At 51.5% G+C, this 19260-nt stretch overlaps 4 protein-coding genes across 4 annotated transcripts; 1 reads left to right on the top strand and 3 right to left on the bottom strand.

Annotated features, from left to right (window-relative positions):
• The first annotated feature begins 687 nt into the window (after window positions 1-687).
• On the top strand, window positions 688-4753 carry LOC101781268 (spermidine synthase 1). Its single transcript, XM_004955963.3, has 9 exons — window positions 688-1010; window positions 1389-1465; window positions 1593-1715; window positions 2025-2129; window positions 3040-3112; window positions 3622-3693; window positions 3771-3966; window positions 4046-4175; window positions 4254-4753. The coding sequence occupies exons 1-9, from the start codon at window positions 851-853 to the stop codon at window positions 4317-4319; spliced, it is 1002 nt and encodes a 333-aa protein (XP_004956020.1). The 5' UTR covers window positions 688-850; the 3' UTR covers window positions 4320-4753.
• A 439-nt stretch (window positions 4754-5192) lies between these two features.
• LOC101780863 (polyubiquitin) lies at window positions 5193-7590 on the bottom strand. The gene is made up of 2 exons (XM_004955962.4): window positions 7447-7590; window positions 5193-6618 (listed from the first exon to the last, which is right to left on the bottom strand). Exon 2 carries the CDS (start codon window positions 6616-6618, stop codon window positions 5473-5475), a length of 1146 nt encoding a protein of 381 aa, XP_004956019.1. The 5' UTR covers window positions 7447-7590; the 3' UTR covers window positions 5193-5472.
• Window positions 7591-9216: 1626 nt separating this feature from the next.
• Window positions 9217-9753, bottom strand: LOC101783988 (oleosin-B6-like). Its single transcript, XM_004959106.1, has one exon. The coding sequence runs from the start codon at window positions 9751-9753 to the stop codon at window positions 9217-9219; it is 537 nt and encodes a 178-aa protein (XP_004959163.1).
• Window positions 9754-16660: 6907 nt separating this feature from the next.
• On the bottom strand, window positions 16661-18316 carry LOC101780458 (lipase). The gene is made up of 2 exons (XM_004955961.2): window positions 17976-18316; window positions 16661-17892 (listed from the first exon to the last, which is right to left on the bottom strand). Exons 1-2 carry the CDS (start codon window positions 18240-18242, stop codon window positions 16732-16734), a joined length of 1428 nt encoding a protein of 475 aa, XP_004956018.1. The 5' UTR covers window positions 18243-18316; the 3' UTR covers window positions 16661-16731.
• Between the last annotated feature and the right edge of the window lie 944 nt (window positions 18317-19260).

The raw sequence follows: 19260 nt of genomic DNA, 5'->3' as shown, positions 1-19260 counted from the left end.
AGCTTTACAGAGACGCGCACGAGCTTATCCAGCAGCAGAGAAAGTCTGCAAGAACCGGAGGCGCGCCCGTCATCCTCGGACCAGATGACGGAGCCGCCGCCCGCATCATCGCTCATCAGTCAAAGCTGCGGTGGCACCACAACAGCAGGTGTCAAAGGCACTCTTAGATAAACACAGCAGAGCAGAGCTCGGCAGCAGCCAAATTGGAATTGCAAATTTGCAAGGCCAGTCCTTTTCCTCTCCTTTCCTTTCTCAGATCAACGCCAGATTTCCTTTTTAATCAAAGATAAAAAATGACACACTGCCGGGATTAGAATTTTTTAGATTAGCCGAGAGCATCAAGGCACCGCATCACCATCTGATCTCTCTGCTGCGTGCTCTGCTACCCAATACGACAGGCAGGCAGGGCCACGGCACGCCAATCAACCGGGCATCATGGAATAAAGGAGTCCCGCAAAGCGGCATCACGGAATAAACGCAGCGGTCTCCGCCGTCCACACCAGCGCCGTCGCTGACCTCCGGGCCCCGCAAGTGGGATGCCCCACCTGTCAGCGACGTGTGGGTACGTCCGGGCGCCGCGCGTGGTGGCAGCGGAGCCCCGGAATCTATCGGCGATGGGATGGGTGCCTGCCGAGCCGCGCCGCTCGCCTGGTCCCTTATTTATACGGCGCGGCGGGGAGCCCCAAAACCCTCCGAAAAGCCACCCATCCGGGAAAGGAGCCCTAATCTCAAGGCCGGCGGCTGCGACTGCGAGCGCTCCTCCACCAGTCCCCCCCTCCCCAGCCGCCGCCAGCCGAGCCGAGCTCGCCGGCTCTCTCTCCGCTCCTCCGTTCCTCTTCGGGTTTTCGGGATGGAGGCCGAGGCGGCGGCCAAGAGGGCGCGGGAGAGCGCGGAGGACGCCGTGGCGGCGGGGGCGGGGGCCGAGGTGGCGGGTGCTGGGGCCGGCGACCAGGCGGGGATCTCCGCCGTCATCCCAGGATGGTTCTCCGAGATTAGCCCCATGTGGCCTGGTACGCCATCGACTCTCCCCTCGTGTTGCCCGTGCTCGTGGCTCTGCCTCTGCTGCTTGTTGCCGTGTCGTGCTGCTCTTCTGCTCTGCTGGTTCGGTTTGGGTCTGCTCTTCCGCGGGTTGATGTGGATGCGTTATCCGTCATTGCGAGTAGTGTTTTGCAGTTTTGGTCTTCTTAGGGTCATGGGACGGGCGCAGGGTGGCGCTGAATTTGTTTAGCAATCTGGTTTTGCTTTAGCAGAGAAAACTAATTTTATACTCTGAGCCTTGTTTCCTGCTGAGATAATAATATCGATACAATTTTCTTGTCTCGACGCAACTCATGTCACCCGCGTGTTTTAGCTGCTTTTTCTCATGGATTCTCTTGTGTCCATGGTAGGTGAGGCGCACTCTTTGAAGGTGGAGAAGGTGCTGTTCCAAGGGAAGTCAGACTACCAAAATGTCATGGTTTTCCAGGTAATTACTATTTTTTGCTTGCAACCAAGCCACCTGCAGCCTTTTTGCGGGGGCTTCGTCATCTTTCATTGTTCAGTGGGAGATAAATCTGATTCTCTGTTTTGTATTGTATTGTATTGTATTGTAGTCATCTACATATGGCAAGGTGCTCGTGCTGGATGGAGTGATTCAGGTTACTGAGAGGGATGAGTGTGCATACCAAGAGATGATTACCCACCTTTCCCTTTGCTCCATCAAAGATCCCAAGAAGGTAAATGACATGCCCCCTTTTGCTGTTTGCATGCTTATTAAGCCAGATATATTACCCTAAAATCCACTTAGTAGAATTATCTGGTCTGTAGGAATATTTGAATAGTTCAAAATTGTACATAATCATATCCTCGCAGTTTGCATGGATTTTTAGATTTGTTTGCAGGCAGTTGGCACTTCACTTTTCACATAGCAATTGATAATTAGAGCTACCAGTGAACTTAGGCATTTATACTTTTCAAACGATGCATGTATCAAGTTTTTTTTAATTTTTTTTGGAGTTAATCTCTATTTCTTTCATGCTTTATAGGTGTTGGTTATTGGAGGAGGCGACGGTGGTGTTCTGCGTGAAGTTTCACGACATTCCTCTGTGGAACAAATTGACATTTGTGAAATTGACAAGATGGTGGTAGATGTAAGATACCCCTCTCTCCTCACTAACACTCAGTGGCCATTGCTCTCATTGTTCTCTATATATATTCAATTTCAACAGTTCTGGCATAAGGATTTTAGATGTTTGACACATCAAATAGCACCTGCTTTCTTTTGGATTTGTATGTAGATTGGTGTGCATGTATAAAGTTCTTTCCAGCTTGCAGTATTCTTAATTAGTCAAAGGGGTTATTGATAAATAGGTTTTAAGTATTAACTACTATTACATGTTTTCCCTTCAAATTTAGGCCTATGATGGATTTGACAGATATCACTCAAGTTCTCGACAGTTGCATGAGCTGATCCTATCATTCCATTTGTCTTACATTTCCATACTTTCATACTGTATTTGTGCTATCCTTTGCTGGCATCTAAATTATAGTAAAAGTTAAGCGAGGTAATGCTATTTCTAATTGAAACTTTATCTTGCTTTGTGGCTTTGTCTTGCTTGGTACAAGCTTTCCTGCTGCACTCCTAGGTGTATGTAGGGTTGCTGTTCTGGTGATTCTTTTGGTTTACTAAATTTCTTTTGCTTCGCCTCTGTTTGCCATGTCGGTTACTGACAGTGTACCAATGCAGTATGATATCCTTGGCTGTTGCTTGGTGTCACAGAACCTTAATATTGATCTTTCTTTTTCCCATTCATTTCCATAAAACCAATGGAAAGCATGCTGAGAGTTCTCAACATGAAATGCTTTTATAATTAACTTTTGTATTCTACCATCATTTTAAAAAAATACTGTCCTGTGTAATAGTCGCTTTAATAGTATTTTGTTGGTTTGATGAACTATGTTATTGTGCATGCACTTGAGATGTCCTCTCTAGGTTTAGTAAATTGCCTATATCTGTTGTCTCCTATGGTAATTGTTAATTTTGTCTGCTCAACCATGCAGGTGTCCAAGCAATTTTTCCCTCATCTGGCTGTTGGATTTGAGGACCCTCGTGTGTCATTAAACATTGGAGATGGTTAGTAGCATGCTTTATTCTTGCATATGGAGAGTGTTTTACTTTGTCTTGTACTTTTGTGGCAGTGACTGAAGCCTTTCTCTCTGGAAAATATAGCTTCAATTTTATCACAATCAATAGGATGTGCAACTTTTGGTTTCAACACTTCTACGTCTGTGAATATCTTCAGTTTATTTTTTGTCTCATCCTATTCAATTCATGCTGGACTTTCTGAATGATATATTATTCTAATATTTGTTAAATCGCATCATTGTGAAACTTATCAGCTGCTTATTCTTTCTGTATGAGAACACACTGCATTTTGAAGTAACCCTGATGAGCACCTAGCACCTTTTGATGATTCCAGCATCAACATGTTTCTTGATGCTCAGCCATGTCCTTTTTCCCCATTGTTTTTTTTTAAATCTAATATTCAATTTACTCATTTGATTTGATTTGACATATATTTCTGTTGTCTATTTGATTAACAATTCTGTGCATTTAAATTCTCTGTTGATTTGTTGATGCAGGGGTTGCCTTTTTGAAAAATGTACCAGAGGGTACTTATGATGCAGTGATTGTGGATTCCTCTGATCCGATAGGTAACTGTTGTGAATTATGTGCTTTTTGTACTTCCTGTGCTGCTGTTGATGTTTCATCTGCATTCCTGCATAACTAGGTCCGGCCCAAGAGCTTTTTGAGAAGCCTTTCTTCCAGTCCGTGGCCAGAGCTTTACGCCCGGGCGGAGTTGTATGCACCCAGGCAGAGAGCATATGGCTGCATATGCACATCATTGAAGACATCGTTGCTAATTGTCGCCAAGTTTTCAAAGGCTCGGTTAACTATGCTTGGACAACAGTACCTACATATCCTAGGTACGCTCAGCTGATCCTGTCTATGTGACTGAACCAGTTTCCCCACTTACCTATCGTGCCTGATATGCTTCCTCTACAGTGGAGTGATTGGGTTCATGCTTTGCTCAACCGAGGGGCCCACTGTTGATTTCCAGCACCCCGTCTTCAACATTGAAGAGGATGAGTATTCTACAAAATCAAAAGGACCCCTGAAGTTCTACAACTCTGAGGTGTGTAATTGTTGCCGACTTCCCAGTTCCTGATTGCTTTTGCATGAGAACTCACAGAGCTGTTTCTCCGTTTTTCAGATCCACACGGCATCATTTTGTTTGCCATCTTTTGCGAAGAGGGTCATCGAGGCAAAGGCCAACTAGACTTCAAGGGATTTCACTAAGCCTAGTCAGTTGGACCAAGTACCTTAGGCACAACACAAAATTTGTTGTAGCATGAAAAGGGGGAGCCCCTCCCCCTTTTTTCCTTTGAAATAAGTGCTGGAGATGAGATGCGAGCAGTTATCGGGGTTGTCGATCTATATGATTCTGTTAGTTGCACGTCTCGGCTGCACCAGGCAGTGCAGCCGTGAAAACATTTTGTGATAGCTGTTATCGGCAGTCCTCAGATCATTTATCAATATGAGTATTGGCATCATGTATCGAGTTTCCGGTTCCATACCACGACCGGTCCTTTGCTGCGCAGATCTGAACCAAAACTGTTTGCACATGTCACCTGAGAAAACTGCCATAGGATGCACTTACTTTGTTCAGACAGCTCAGCTCCTGATAGTTTTTAACGTGAGGTCGTATTATCAGATTATGCATGGTTCCTTCCGCTGGGTTTAGTAATTCTCCTCGTATGTAACAGATAAAGAATAACGTTCAACATGATACCAGCGTCGTGAATGGATATGATTGCTTCTATATTTTTCCGTTGACCAGGCTCACCTCTCATCTTTCTAGTTTGGCCCTCGTACTCCGTATATGGCTGTTTTTGCCAAACTCTTGATAACAGATGATTCAGCCAGCAAAATAACAGATGATTCAACAGCAAAATAGAAGGCATCTGGAAAATCTACTATCGCGCTGATATAAAATTTATCAATTTAAAACCGGAGCACCCAGCATAATAACCTAGTACTAAAATACTGTGCGTCAGGAGGCAGCAGAATTGCAAAACCTACTATCATCAAGTATCAAGCAAGCATCATCACAACAAAAGCAGAATTCCCAAAGCAACACGCCATGCCCAGATTTCCACTACACAAACATTCACATAAAGATATATCCAGAACATGAACAACCAGATTGCCACAAGGTTCAGGGTTCACTTATTTATTCATCACGGTTCAACCAAGCTGCTGCACAGCAGCAAACGTTCAGAAACACCGCCAGACGACATACGACTCGGACAGGCAAAAGACACCCGTGACTCGAACAGGACACAGACCACAGGACACGCAGACAATCTCCATCAGAGAAAAAGCCAGACTTGTGAACCCAGGGACGACAGCAGCTCCATGGCCCTCAGAACTTACTGGCCACCCCGGAGGCGGAGCACCAGGTGGAGGGTGGACTCCTTCTGGATGTTGTAGTCCGCCAGGGTGCGGCCATCCTCCAGCTGCTTGCCAGCAAAGATGAGACGCTGCTGGTCTGGGGGGATGCCCTCCTTGTCCTGGATCTTCGCCTTCACATTGTCGATTGTGTCTGAGGACTCTACCTCAAGGGTGATAGTCTTGCCAGTGAGAGTCTTCACAAAAATCTGCATGCCACCCCGCAGACGGAGCACCAGGTGAAGAGTGGACTCCTTTTGGATGTTGTAATCAGCAAGGGTGCGGCCATCCTCGAGCTGCTTGCCAGCGAAGATCAGGCGCTGCTGGTCCGGGGGAATGCCCTCCTTGTCCTGGATCTTGGCCTTCACGTTGTCGATCGTGTCTGAGGACTCGACCTCAAGAGTGATGGTCTTGCCGGTGAGGGTCTTGACAAAGATCTGCATTCCACCCCTGAGCCTGAGCACAAGGTGGAGGGTCGACTCCTTCTGGATGTTGTAGTCAGCAAGGGTGCGGCCATCCTCCAGCTGCTTGCCAGCGAAGATCAGGCGCTGCTGGTCCGGGGGAATGCCCTCCTTGTCCTGGATCTTGGCCTTCACGTGGTCGATCGTGTCCGAGGACTCGACCTCAAGAGTGATGGTCTTGCCGGTGAGGGTCTTGACGAAGATCTGCATTCCACCCCTGAGCCTGAGCACAAGGTGGAGGGTCGACTCCTTCTGGATGTTGTAGTCAGCAAGGGTGCGGCCATCCTCCAGCTGCTTGCCAGCGAAGATCAGGCGCTGCTGGTCCGGGGGGATGCCCTCCTTGTCCTGGATCTTAGCCTTCACGTTGTCGATGGTATCAGAAGACTCGACCTCAAGCGTGATGGTCTTGCCAGTAAGGGTCTTGACGAAGATCTGCATGCCTCCCCTGAGCCTGAGCACCAGGTGGAGGGTGGACTCCTTCTGGATGTTGTAGTCCGCGAGAGTGCGGCCATCCTCGAGCTGCTTTCCAGCAAAGATGAGCCTCTGCTGGTCCGGGGGAATGCCTTCCTTGTCCTGGATCTTAGCCTTGACGTTGTCAATGGTGTCCGAGGACTCAACCTCGAGGGTGATGGTCTTGCCGGTGAGGGTCTTAACAAAGATCTGCATCTGCGAACATTAAGGAACAAAAAACAGAATAAGCCACCGTAAACAGTACTACGAACAACACAGAATATCCATTCTGAACAGGAAACCCCAAACATCTCATGAAGTTTAATATAAGCAGTTTGGCACTCAATGTTGAACAAATTAGACAAACTACTTGATGTAAATAGTGTCATCAATTACCAACAGATCTAACATTACCACCGAAATGAAAATTTGACAAGACATGATATAGCCTAGATGAATATAACAATCTTGAGGAACATATACATGATATGAAAAATTGATGAATATAAAACAGGCTAGCAGTACCACAGCCCCTTTAATGTACTAGGAGATGAAGCAATGCAGCTGTATCTACGCAAACCCATGTCACAGATCAACAACGAACTAATCGACCCCACACCAATTCGGTGATTCAGCCATGCCAAGCGTGGAATCAAGATAAAAAATTTTAAGGATAAACATCAATAGAGCAGTATCCCTCTGAACAGCACCACCTAGATGCATCGAACCAACAATCTAACCAAAGTATAATCGCCAATCGAGGGGTAAGGCATCTGAACGCGCATGCTAACAGCAGCTCAACCAGCGCAGCAAACCAAACAACCACACCATATACGGCATGAACTAGGCGCGCAGGAACCGCTACACCAAATAACAACATCACAGCCAGCAGATCTACAAATCTACCCGTGAATCGACTATAGATTGCATAAGCAGGAAAAGGGATCGCCTCACCACCTAACCCTAAGCGACAGGTCCACGACGAACACGAACAGGGAAGTCATACGCGATAGATCACAGGAGGAGGATCGAGAATCCGCATACCTTGAGAGGACGGGGAGAGGGCTCCTTGGCTTCTCTTCGATCGCTCGGAGAAATTCGCCGAGGTGATTGGGGATTGGATTGGATGAGGAAGCGAGGGGGTAGGGCTCCTCCTTATACACGGTGGGTGGGTGGGGGCGGGGGGGGAGGGGAGCCCCGTGAGGCTACGGCACCGCAGGGTGTGGGGGCCCGCGGAGAGGGGCGGTTGCGTCGGGGTCTCGTGGTCGTGGTGGAGTCCGTCCCCACCGCGCAATCTCTCCTCCGGAAAAAGCCGGAGGCCGCACAGCGTGACGGCGTTTCCTGCCCACGGTCGGTAGCCGTCAAAGGAGACGGCAAGATTAACGGTGCGAAAACTTCGACTTAAAACATGCATGGCCCCATTTTAACTTTTATTTTCAAACAGTTATCTTCTTCTATAACGAAGGCATTCTATTTTTAATTTTTGCCTCCAAGGCGACGGCGTTGTCCAGCAGCATGGTGTGCCGGACACGGGAAGATGTAAAGGGTACTTTCAGTGGAATTCTTGTTCTGGATTTCTTTTTTTTGGTTAATTATAGTGCAATGTCAATATTTACTATAACGTGGCAAAGAAATGATGAAAACAAGAAAAGAGAGGAATTTCATCTATATATATCTCATGGACACGCTTTTCCAACTCAATGTGAGAATGAAGATCGTTGTCGGCATAATTCAGCTTTTTTAATGTACACTTAGACGATCATTATGCTGCACTAACGAATCATACTTCAGTCCACGTAACGTTCATGCGTAGAATTCCCATCATCTTGCTTGTGTTTTATACCGATCGTGCTTATCATTTGATATAAGGCAAACACTACCTCCAAAGCCCACGACCTGCAAAGATGCGATTGTGAGAACCAAAAACCCATCCGCTAAGCTGTCCGACATCTCGAGCGGATGCGACTGTAGGTTAATTTCTCTCATGGAAGCATCCCGCCAGCCTCTTTCTTCCTCCTCATCAGCCGCCATATTCCAGCACGCGGCTCAACTAACAGAGCTCTTCACCTTACCCATGGCCTAGCCGATGCTCGGTACTCCCTGGGCTGGTCCTCTTTCCCTAGAGTCTGCAGACAACTGAGAACCTGAGCGGGGCCACGAGTGGCTAGGGGATTTTGCGCTTCCGGCCCGGATTGGAAGGTGGAGGCGGCTGGAGGACCCGACGACAAAGAGGGAGAGGCGAACTAGGGGCCATAGTACTAATTTTTTATCCAAATTAGAGGTATTTTGTAAATATTGGATCGCGATCATGCTTGTTTACATTTTTCTGGATATAAGACTCCTATTTTGTGACTCACACTCAGTAGCGGATCTATGACCGGGCTGCCCAGAAATTCTCCTAAATATCTATCTAATCTAAGTAAAATTTAGATAAGTATCAAAGGGAAAACAAACATGAGCTTCTAGTAAGCTGGGATTAGCCCCTGTCCTAGCCAATTCCTAGGTCCACCCCAGTTCACACCAGCACCTAAGAAACATAGGTACGTGCCTGACAACGTGGAAAGAAATCTCAACTAAGGTCCTGTTTGGCATGGCTCCAACTCTGGGTGGAGCTGCTCTACTCCAGAACTCCAAGTGGAGCCAACTCCACTCCAGAACTCCAGAACTAAAATGGGGTGTTTGGCTAGATGGATGCCTCCAGCTCCAAAAGGAGGATCTTTTTGGTGGATTGTCACTTTTACCCCAATCCATGACCCTACTTGTCATTCGGTCACACATTATCTTCTTCTTCCTCTGACCTCAGGTTGTCGTTCCTCACCGCCGCAGATAATGACGATGCAAATAGTTGGCCAGGCTTTGGCGTCCTCGTCCTCGGCTACGGCCTACCACCACCTCCATGCGCAGAGGATGGTCATGGCCGGCCTGCCGCTCGAGGCGCACACTGCATTCGTGCATGCCGCCCTGCGTGTTAGCCCGAAGCCGAGCCAGGAGCTTGCCGCGGCGCGGGCGGCCACCACCGCTGCGGGTACGGCACCCAGGTTCCACGACGAGCTCGGAGCAGTAGCCATCAGAGCACGGGGAGGGAGGGGCCACGGCGGCCGGCGGGTGTGGGAGGGAGGGGCCATGGCGGCCTAGTCCGGCGGTGGAGGCGAACGGCCTTGAGGTGGTGCCGGCGGCATTGGGGGTGGGAACGACGGCACGCCCGACGGGGAGGGAGGGGCCATGGCGGCCGACGGTGGGAGTGAGGAGCGCGCGGCGGAGGAGGAGCGCGTGGGAGGAAGGGGCCACGGCGGCCGGCGGCGGGAGCCCAACGGCGCTCGCGAGGTGAACGGCCGGCGGTGGCGGGTTCATGGGAGCAGAGGCGAGGGAGAGACGGCGACGGGAGGTGCGGCCGGCGGCGGGGCTCGGGCGGGCGGTGGTGGGGGTGGCCGGCGGCGGGGCTCCAAGGCCGGAGGCGAGCTGGTCTGGGGCGGCGGGCGACGGGCGGCGCTAGCGCGGTGGGGACGAGCGCGTGGAGTCTCGGAGGAAAATAGAACGAACCGTTTTTTCTATGTAACCAGTGGCATTGGTGGGTAATTATCCACCAACTCCATGAGGAGGTTCAAAAGAGTGGTTTCTGGAGCAGCAAAAGAGGTGCTCCAAAACTCCACCTCCATTTGCACTACAGCTCCACGGAGTTGGCAACTCCATGGAGTTTTGGAGTTGGGGTGTTTGGCTAAATTTTTTGATGGAGTTGCTGGAGTTTAGGAGTGGAGCTGTGCCAAACAAGGCCTAACGCACGCAGCATGCATCCTCCATAACGGCGGTCCAGCGCGTCAATCGTCTTTGGCAGCTCCAGCGCTGATGTAATATTCCTAAAAATTAGAAATATTAAATTGAGTGAAATTTTTTTTAAAAAAAACTTTTTGTTTGAATTGTGTGCTCATTTAAAAATGGAAGTCAAATTCTCCTCTTTCCAAGAAATTCCATAATAAATAAATCTCAAATCAATTTTATACTTGTGTGCTAGTTTGTTTGACTTTTTAGATTTTATTTGGCTTTCAAATATGAGTGTGTTTGAATTTTTAATCTAATTCAAAATTCAAACTAAATATAAAAACCAACCCTAAACTAACCTATCTAACCCATCTAACCACACACCAGGCCAGCCCGCAATCAACCGGCATGGCCTGCTAACCTAACTCTTCCTCTCCCGCCAGCGACCTAGCTGGCCAGCCCACTGAACCGGCCCAGCCAGCACTACTGGCCCATCAGATCGCCACTGCTCCCACCTTTCTCTTCCTGTCGCTGACACATGGGGCCTGCGTGTTAGCTTTATCCCCAAGCTTGTGCCGGTCCTCTGCTCTACCCGCACCGTCGTTGCTATGCTGGCGCCTCGCCGCGCGCCTCTCCCGCTTCGCAACAACACGAGGAGCGTACCGTGCACGCCTCCCCACAACCCTAGCCGCCCGCGCATGCCAGTGACCCTCTCTAGAAGCTCCCGCGCCTGGGAAATCCCCGTCGTGCCCCTGTAGACCGCCGGCTCCCGCCTCCAAACCCTAGCCTAGGGCCGTCGGATGGCCGCCATGCCACCCTTGGGTGCGCCCGCCGAGGATGGACGGCTGCGCACGCTCGTGCCCAGCGCCCACAACCCTAGCCTCGGTTGAGGGCTATAAATACCCCCGGCCGGCAGCCACTCCGCCCAACCATCCGCGCTTTGGGGTTTTCCCTTCACTGCCGCCACCAACCTGAGAGGAAGAGAGGGGAGGGGAAGGAAGAAAGAGAAGGAAAGAAGGATGAGAAGGGAAGTGGGAAAGATGCCAGAGCCGTTGTCGTGCCGGAGGAGCCGCTATGCCGAGGAAAGGAGAAGCTGGAGCCGCCCGATGTCGTCGCCGCCACCGGAGGGAAGCTATGCCTAGGAGGAGCTGCCACCACCGTCGTACCCAGGGTCGAGACGGCAAAAATCGAGGCCATGTACCAAACTCTAAAATGAGGCCTACCTCCCTAAAAAATAGGACTATAGATAAGATATATAATATATATCACAATAAGATATATCAAAAATCGTATTGTGATATATGATATATCAAAGATATATATATCACTATAAAATAAAATAGGACACTTGTGACTCTTTTCTAACAAATTTATCCATAGTTTTTTTCTTACGCTTTTGGTAACCAGATTCATACTTTCTAGACTGGTTTGCAGAAGACATGACTACAATCTTGTATTGGAACACTAGATAATCCAGAACCAGAACAAAGATAATTGAACACCTAGATGGATCAATATTATATTAGTCATCACCCATCAACATTGATTAAAATATTAAAAATTAACTGGACCAGATTAGTATACCTGGAGCGATCGATCACAATTGACAGACCGGAGCCGACATGCGCTGTGCCACCAGCGACGTGACTGCACAGACACCAAGGCCAACGCGGCCGACGGGTGACGAGCGACGCGCAATGGATGGACTCCTGGCCTCTTGCGACCTGGCAGTCTGGTAGTGCGCGGCTTTGGCACCTAGAACTAGGGCGGCAGGGCCTATACCATAGTCGGCTAGTCCCTATAGAATAATAGAACCTGCGCTGGTTGAATAGAGACGGATCGAGATCTCGTGCAGTGAATCTAGATCGTTCGCTAGAAAAACGGACAGCAATGGTAGCAGCTATTATTGCATCGGGATCTCTCCGGCCAAGTCCAGCAAGTAATCCCTATAGAACCTGCGCTGGTTGGTGGGCCCCTCCAATTTGGGGGCCCTGTTCCATCGAACCGCTCGCACACCCTTCGGTTCAGCCTTGGCCATACCGCAAGCCTCCACTAAGCTGGCGACGTCTTCACCTCCGCTCGTCCCTCGTTCTTTCCTTGGCACCTCTGACCGGCCGTCAAGCTGCTGCCCCCGTGTCGCGCGTTGTTCGGCCATCGTGCCGCTTGCTAGGCAAGAGCCACCATCACCATCCCGCACAGCCGCGCCCTCACCGCGACCCTAGGATGCCAGGACGTCACGAGCGTCGACCGGTCGTGCCGCGGCCCGAACTTCCCCATGACCGCGCACGTGTCACCGTGCCTCGCCGCGCAACCTGCACAGGACCCAGCCTCACCGCGGCCAAAGGCTTCGCTTTTCCTTTGGCCGGGCCACAGCCCCGCCGCGCCATGCCACTGCACCGCACCATGCGCATGCCTCGCCGCCCGCGTCTGCCTGCTCTGTGTCCATGCCTCGCCGCGCAGCCCGCACCGCAACCCAGCCAAGCCGCGGCCAAAGGCACAGCCCTACCGCGCCGCTAGCGTGTCATGCTGCGCCATGGCGCGCCACACCGCTGATCGCCACACGCTAGCCCGCGTCGCGCTGTGATGCACGCAGTTCGCGACGTCGTGGGCGAGGTCACCGCCGTCTAACCCTCCAACGTCGCTCTGTGTCGCACCGTGTCGCGCCGCGCGTCACCACGATGTGTGCACCACGTGGCAGTGCCACGTAGAATGGGTTGGCCACGTGGCCGCCACATGGCGCTGACATGTCAAAGGGTGGGGCCCACTAACTGACTAATGGGGCTTGCTACTATTGGGTCCCACCGGCTAACCGGTGGGGCCCAATTGACAACTGATTGGTCAACGTTGACCGGGTCAACGCTAACGTCACGATGACATCAACCGACACGTGGCACCCTCCCGTGCTGCCACATGGCACAACCAGAAGTTGACACGTGTTACCCTAATTAATGAATTTCCGAAATTAATTAAATAATTAAATAAATCATTTAATCTTTAAAAATTCATAACTAATTCATTTGAACTCAGAAAAATATGAAACTAGTTGCATTAAATTTGTAAAATCGGGCTCATGCTATTTGTAGCTAGTTTGATATTATTTCAATCTTATAAATTTGGCTTTCTTGGAGGTTTTTGCTTAGATGTATTGTCGATAAATTTATATTGCTTCGTATCTTGTTCTGTTCAAACCCGAGCTACGACCCGGAAGACTCTCAAGACTCCGACTACACCGAAGAGGACCTCAACGACAACGAACAAGGTGTCATATCACTCCCAATCATATAGATCCTATGCATGCTTAGGTGCTAGGATTTTATTTATGATCCTTGGATGATGATTGATTGCATAGCCTATGTTTCTAGTGATGTCTTGATAATTGATTATCCTGTCTTCCTTGTTACCTACTTGTGGGCTAACTAGAGACCCCTAGCTAGTTATATCCATATATATATGCTTTTGAGTTATGGATGGTCATATGCCATGGTTTTGGTGATGGAATTCCTTGTACACTCTCGCGTGTGTTTTGGGTGAGTGTGATTCCTTAACGTGTTTTGGTGGAGCAAGCCGCGGTTGGTATTGAGGAGTGCCATGCCAGGGGAGAGCATTCTGGACTCTCTCCACCCCCTGTACCTGTGGTGGGTACTTTGTTTAACACTGAGGAGTAGGTGGCGTACTTGTACATTGCAGGTCCTTTGGCACATACTTGTGGAGTTGAGTGCTCGCTCTCGGCCCCTACGGATTGAGTCAGTTTACCACCAGTCACAGTATCTATTCTCGTATATACCGTTCACCTTGTTATAGGCAGAATTCCATCCGAGACTAGTGATGGATAGTGCTCAACCTATAGGCGGATTGGAGGATCAATGTATGGGGTTCGAGGCATTGACCTGTTCTGACCAGACTGCACCCCAGCGTGGGTGGGTTTCACAGCTTCGAGATCCTCAACTGGTGACGGCATGCCCTGCAGTTGAGGACGATTCCAGACTCGAGGAAACAGGAGAGTACTATCCACTTAGTAGGGCCCCAGCCATTAGGTTGGTTTTGGACGGATCGCTACCGTTCAAGCTCCATTCGTGTGAGTACAGTTGTACAACCTCTACAAAGTGTATAACCTAAAACTATAGTTCGTGTCCACTGGTTATGGACAGTATTGTTGACTACAACTACTTCTGACTAGACTTATATTGTACTTCTACCTTTACTTTTTGAGATAGACCGGCGTTTGCCATTGAGATGTGAGGGGAGGGAGATCTCACGTCGCCTAGTGTGTTTGGATGTTGGATTCTTGGGTGAAAGATCTGGTTATTTGTGACAACTTCCTTGATGTGAGGTGTTGACCTCAGAGATGGTATTGCTTTGATGCATCCTTGATTGCTGTTGTTGCTGTGTAAATCTCTACAGCCATATATAGGTTTACTCATGCATATAGTATTATTCCCTCGTTTCCTTGGCTTGCTGCTTTTGGGAGTTGACATGGCCTACCCGCTTCTTGGGTAGATGGTGGCTTTTCAGGGTCGAAGCCCGACTATGACTTCGACAAAAACGAATGGGAAAACTAGGGATGGTCCCTTGCTCAAGTCACCTCTGGAGATGGTGTTAGTCACGCTACATGTTTCCGCTTGTAGATGTTTTACCTTTCATGATTCAATCCTGATGGACTTGTACCGGCATGTGCCGAAGTGTTGTACTCGATATTTATGATATTATTACTCTGTTGCCACTCTATTTTTCTATGTTGGTATGGATTTGTACTATCTAAGATAGGGATTCGCACGTGATAGCCTTCCTGGGATTATCATGGAGATGCGTAGGCTTAAATTCTCACAAATGGGGATTCGGATCATTTCAGCTAAGGACCTCGAATCCTTCATGGACAGATTCGTCTTGTGCAGCAGAAGGTTGCGCAGTGGCATGTCCAGTTCCGGTAGCGTGCCGGCTCATACCGACAGGTATGTTCTGGGGCTTGACATGTCCAGTTCCGGTAGCGTGTCGGCTCATACCAACAGGTATGTTCTGGGGCTTGACGTGTCACAGTGAACAACGTGGCCGTCGTGCTTTGCGCCCATGGGCAGCTGCCACATGGCGCGTGCACCGTGGCCATGGGCAGTAGTATAGTTGCCCATAAGACACGAGGTTCATGGGCCGGCCCACGGCCCAAAAATTTGGCCGGGTACCAGTCTGGCCCAGCACGATCTTAGCCGTGCTCGTGCTGGCCCGACCCGTCCTTAGTGCCGGGCCTGGGCTGCTGTGTCAGCCCGTGGGCTGGCTCGGCGTGGCACAATTAACGGCTGGCTCGTCAGGGCACGATGAAGGCACGTTTAGGCATGTTTAGCTGTTTGTGCAATGCTTTTAAATATATATATGTTTGTGTGCAATGCCTTTAAATGTATATATGTATATGTGTTTGTATGTATAATATCACTAAATTTTTGTCATTAAAATCTAATTTGACGAAGGATTTCTTTTATAGCTGAGCCGAGCTGGCCTGGAGAACAGGAGAAGCATGATGGCGACGATCCGGCAGGTGCCGCGGTGGCGCGCCCCCGCCTTGGGCTCGCGTGTGGAAGAAGGTGAGAGGACGGATGGCTCCGCGCGCTCTACTCTACTTACCCAGGGCTGCACGACAACGTCGACACCGTCCGTGGGCGCGGCGGCCTCCCCGGGAAGTTCGGTGGCACGTTCGCGGTGGCCGTAGTCTGGACCGGCATGGCCAGGGCAGGCGCGAGTGCCAAGGCCCAAGGGGCTCGTCCAACTCATCCTGCTCAACATCGGCAAGGAGAGGAAGGTACGCGCTACTTATATGTAATGGTGGCAGCCAATCGTGAACGTGTGCGTTCACAGTTTGGTTAACATACCTGTGCGGTGGGCGTATGTGAGTGCAGGTACTGGATGGCACGGCATTCGCCATCTTCATGGGCTCATGGCCATGGCGCCGCGGCTGCCGACGGGCGACGGTGCCCGCGGCCCCGTTCATGGCTTCTCTGTATCGCAGCAGCACGCCGACGGCGACCACACCGGAGAGCGACGGGACCGAGTTCATGGGCGGCGACGCCTGCGGCCTTTGTCAGTTTAGAAATGCTCTTGGTGCTCGACCGCTGGTGGTATTTGTGCTACTGAACATAGCGACGGAGGGATGTGTTGTGCCAACAGAGACTCTGATGATGATGTTGGGGTTTACCGCTTATTCCAAACTGCTGTGTTGCCTGAAAGCGTTGATCAGTGCTAATAATATGAGTAATCAGTTCGTTACTCATATGTTCACTGCACGGCACTAGTACCGTGCGATTTTTCGCCTTCAGTGGGAGTACAGCAATTAGCAAGTTGGTTGAGCGTAGGAAGCGATTACCGTTGTACTGAAACATTCTGGAACCGAATCGTCTCCACCAACTCCACCAAGCCGAGTTCAGCAGATATGATTAGAATGACCTGGCCTCTACCAATCGTTCAGAGATCGACCTGGCTTCATACGAAGACTAATTTTGACTGAAAGAACAATAGTCACTGAAAGAATGGACGGATTTCATTCCATCAATCTGTTGCGACGAGATCTTTGTCCGTACAGGTACAATGCAGTCAGCTCTGATCGGGAAGCGTCTGCGTCGGCGGCGGTGCGTTCCGGACGACATGCCTCCGGCAGTTGTGGAAGATGCTGTCGTAGACGAGGTCGAACTGCACGCCGCCCCGGCGGCGGTTGATGACGAAGTCCATGTGGTCCGCTTCCACGATCCTGTAGTACCAGACGCCCGGCCGCAGCGCGCGGCATCGGTCGGCGCCGCCGTCGCCCTCCTCCTCCACGGGGACGCTCGGGTGCTCGACGGGGATCCGCGGGTGCGTCATGGAGAAGGTGTTGAGCGCGCCGTCGTTATCCTCCCAGTCCTCGTCCCGGTACCCCTCGTAAGGCGGCGGCGCGGCGGGGTAGCGCCAGCGGCACATCTGCAGGGCGCGGAGGAAGAGCAGCGGGTGGATCCGCAGCGGCCTGGAGGGGACGGCGGCGCCGCTGCGTGTCCGGGCGGTGCGCCGGCTGGCGTAGCTGAAGTAGAAGGTGCACGGGAACGTGCGGACCCCGGCGTTGATCCTCGCCGCGCCCTGGATCGTCAGGTCCGGCAGGATCCAGTCCCCCGTCGCGAACGGCCCCCGCTTGTTCCGGAGGAGGACGTCGGCGAGGCCGGCGGCGCCGACGAGGCGGCGCGACATGCCGAAGTGGTCGAAGCCGAAGTCGTAGTAGCGCTTGAGCCAGGGGAGGTCGAGCCAGTGGTAGAGGACGCTGCCGACGCGGCAGATCTGGAGGAGGCAGGCGGGGCGCATGGTCCGGCCGCCGTCCTCGGGCCGCATGCCGTCGATGTAGGCCCGCGTGCTGCCGTTGAGCGCGCCGGAGAGGGAGGTGACGCTGAGCACCCAGCGCTCCGAGGTGGCGCCGCCGTAACCCTCGAACGCCCCGTCGTGGAGCATCTGCTGGAGAAGGCGGATCACCTGCGCGCCGGCGGAGTGGCCGACGAAGTGCACCGGGTGGTCCTCGTCCCAGACCGGGTAGTGGCCGCGCTCGTAGGTCCGGCCGAACCGGGCATGGCCGTATTCCTTGCTGTGCTCCTCGCCGTAGTCGACCTGGCCGCCTTTGAGGTAGTAGAAGAGCTCCCGGGCCCTGTCGTGGACGCTGGTCAGCGAGCCCAGGTCCGGCACCAGCACCCGGTCGTCCTTCTCCTCAGCGCCGGCGAAGTACGACAGCCCTCCCAGCCTCTGCAATTAACGGCAAGAGTGTTGAGCGAGAGCCGAGAGGAGAAGTGGAGAGCAGAGCATCCGAGCAGCAGAGAAGGACGCACGCCTTTGCCGAAGCCGAAGATGCCGTGCACCAGGACGATCGGCGGCACGGCGCCGTCGAGCACGGCCGCGGCCTCGGCCTCGCCGTCCACGGCAGCGTCCTTGGCCACGCCGCCGCCGCTGCCACCGGCAACCAGGCCCTTTACGAGGGAGGCCGTGACGTCGGCGGCGACGGCGGTGCCGAAGATGTAGAAGGCGTAGCCCAGGTGGACGACCGCGCTGACGAGCAGCTCGGCGGCGCCCAGCGCCGCCCACACCCAGTTCCTCATACGAGACACCTCGATGGCGATGCTCTCCTGGTTCTTCTCTTGCGTGCTTGCTCTGCTCTGCCGATGGAGGCCGATGCTGTGCGGCTTTTGGAGGGAAACCTATCCGGAGAAGTCTGGTAGTTTGTAGAGACAAGTTTGCATGCTGAGTTGGCCACGGCTCCACGCCGTTCTCGTGCTGTGTGGTCCACAGCGGATTTCGTTCGGTAGAAGCCTCTCTCCCCTTTCCACAGCGGATCCGAAATTCCGTCACGTGTGGATGACATGTGGGGCCACACGCCTTTCCTTTTTTTGCCAGAAACCCAATGCCTGCAGCATTTGTTTACTGTAAGCATCAGCTGTAACAGTGAGATTTAAAGGATGTTGTAAGGGCATTGCCATCTTTGGGCAGACCAAATCTGATTGCAATTGCAGCCAACAAGGACTATGGCTATCTTTGGTTCATGACCCATGCGCCACAATTGGCCACGCTTAAGGTAGCGTGTTTCAGTAGACGGTGCGTGGTTCGCTGATAATATACGGGGAAAATGCATATGCGAGGTGAGAATACACACATATTGAAGTACAATGGCAACGAAAATAAAGACGGCATTTCTCAAGTTATACATGAATTTGTTATGCGCGTCAGGATTTAGATTGTTTCAAGAGATACAAAAGCTACGATGTTATTTACTCACGTGGCGATGTATTCAGCAATATAATGAGTAATTTAGCATGTGTTTGGTTTTTGGATGATGTGGGTTAGGTTGGAGCCGACCCACTTTTATGGGTTGGAGCCGACCCATCCCGTGTTTGGATGAGTGGGTTGGAGCCAACATAGTCTTTTGTTTGGTTGAAGAGATTGAGAGGGTTGGGTGGATGTCTTTTTAACACCGTTAATTGTGGGCCCCACCTGTCAGCTGCGGGGGCCCACCTGTCAGCCTCTCTTTTTTCCCTTATCTTCTTCCTCCTCCCTCACGGTCCGCTCCTGCTCATCCTCCTGGCACGCTCCTCCTGCCCGGCCACCGGCCCCTGCTCTCCC

Source organism: Setaria italica, chromosome II, assembly GCF_000263155.2.
Source record: "Setaria italica strain Yugu1 chromosome II, Setaria_italica_v2.0, whole genome shotgun sequence".
Lineage (NCBI taxonomy): Eukaryota > Viridiplantae > Streptophyta > Magnoliopsida > Poales > Poaceae > Setaria > Setaria italica.
This window is presented reverse-complemented; position numbering and strand designations above follow the sequence as displayed.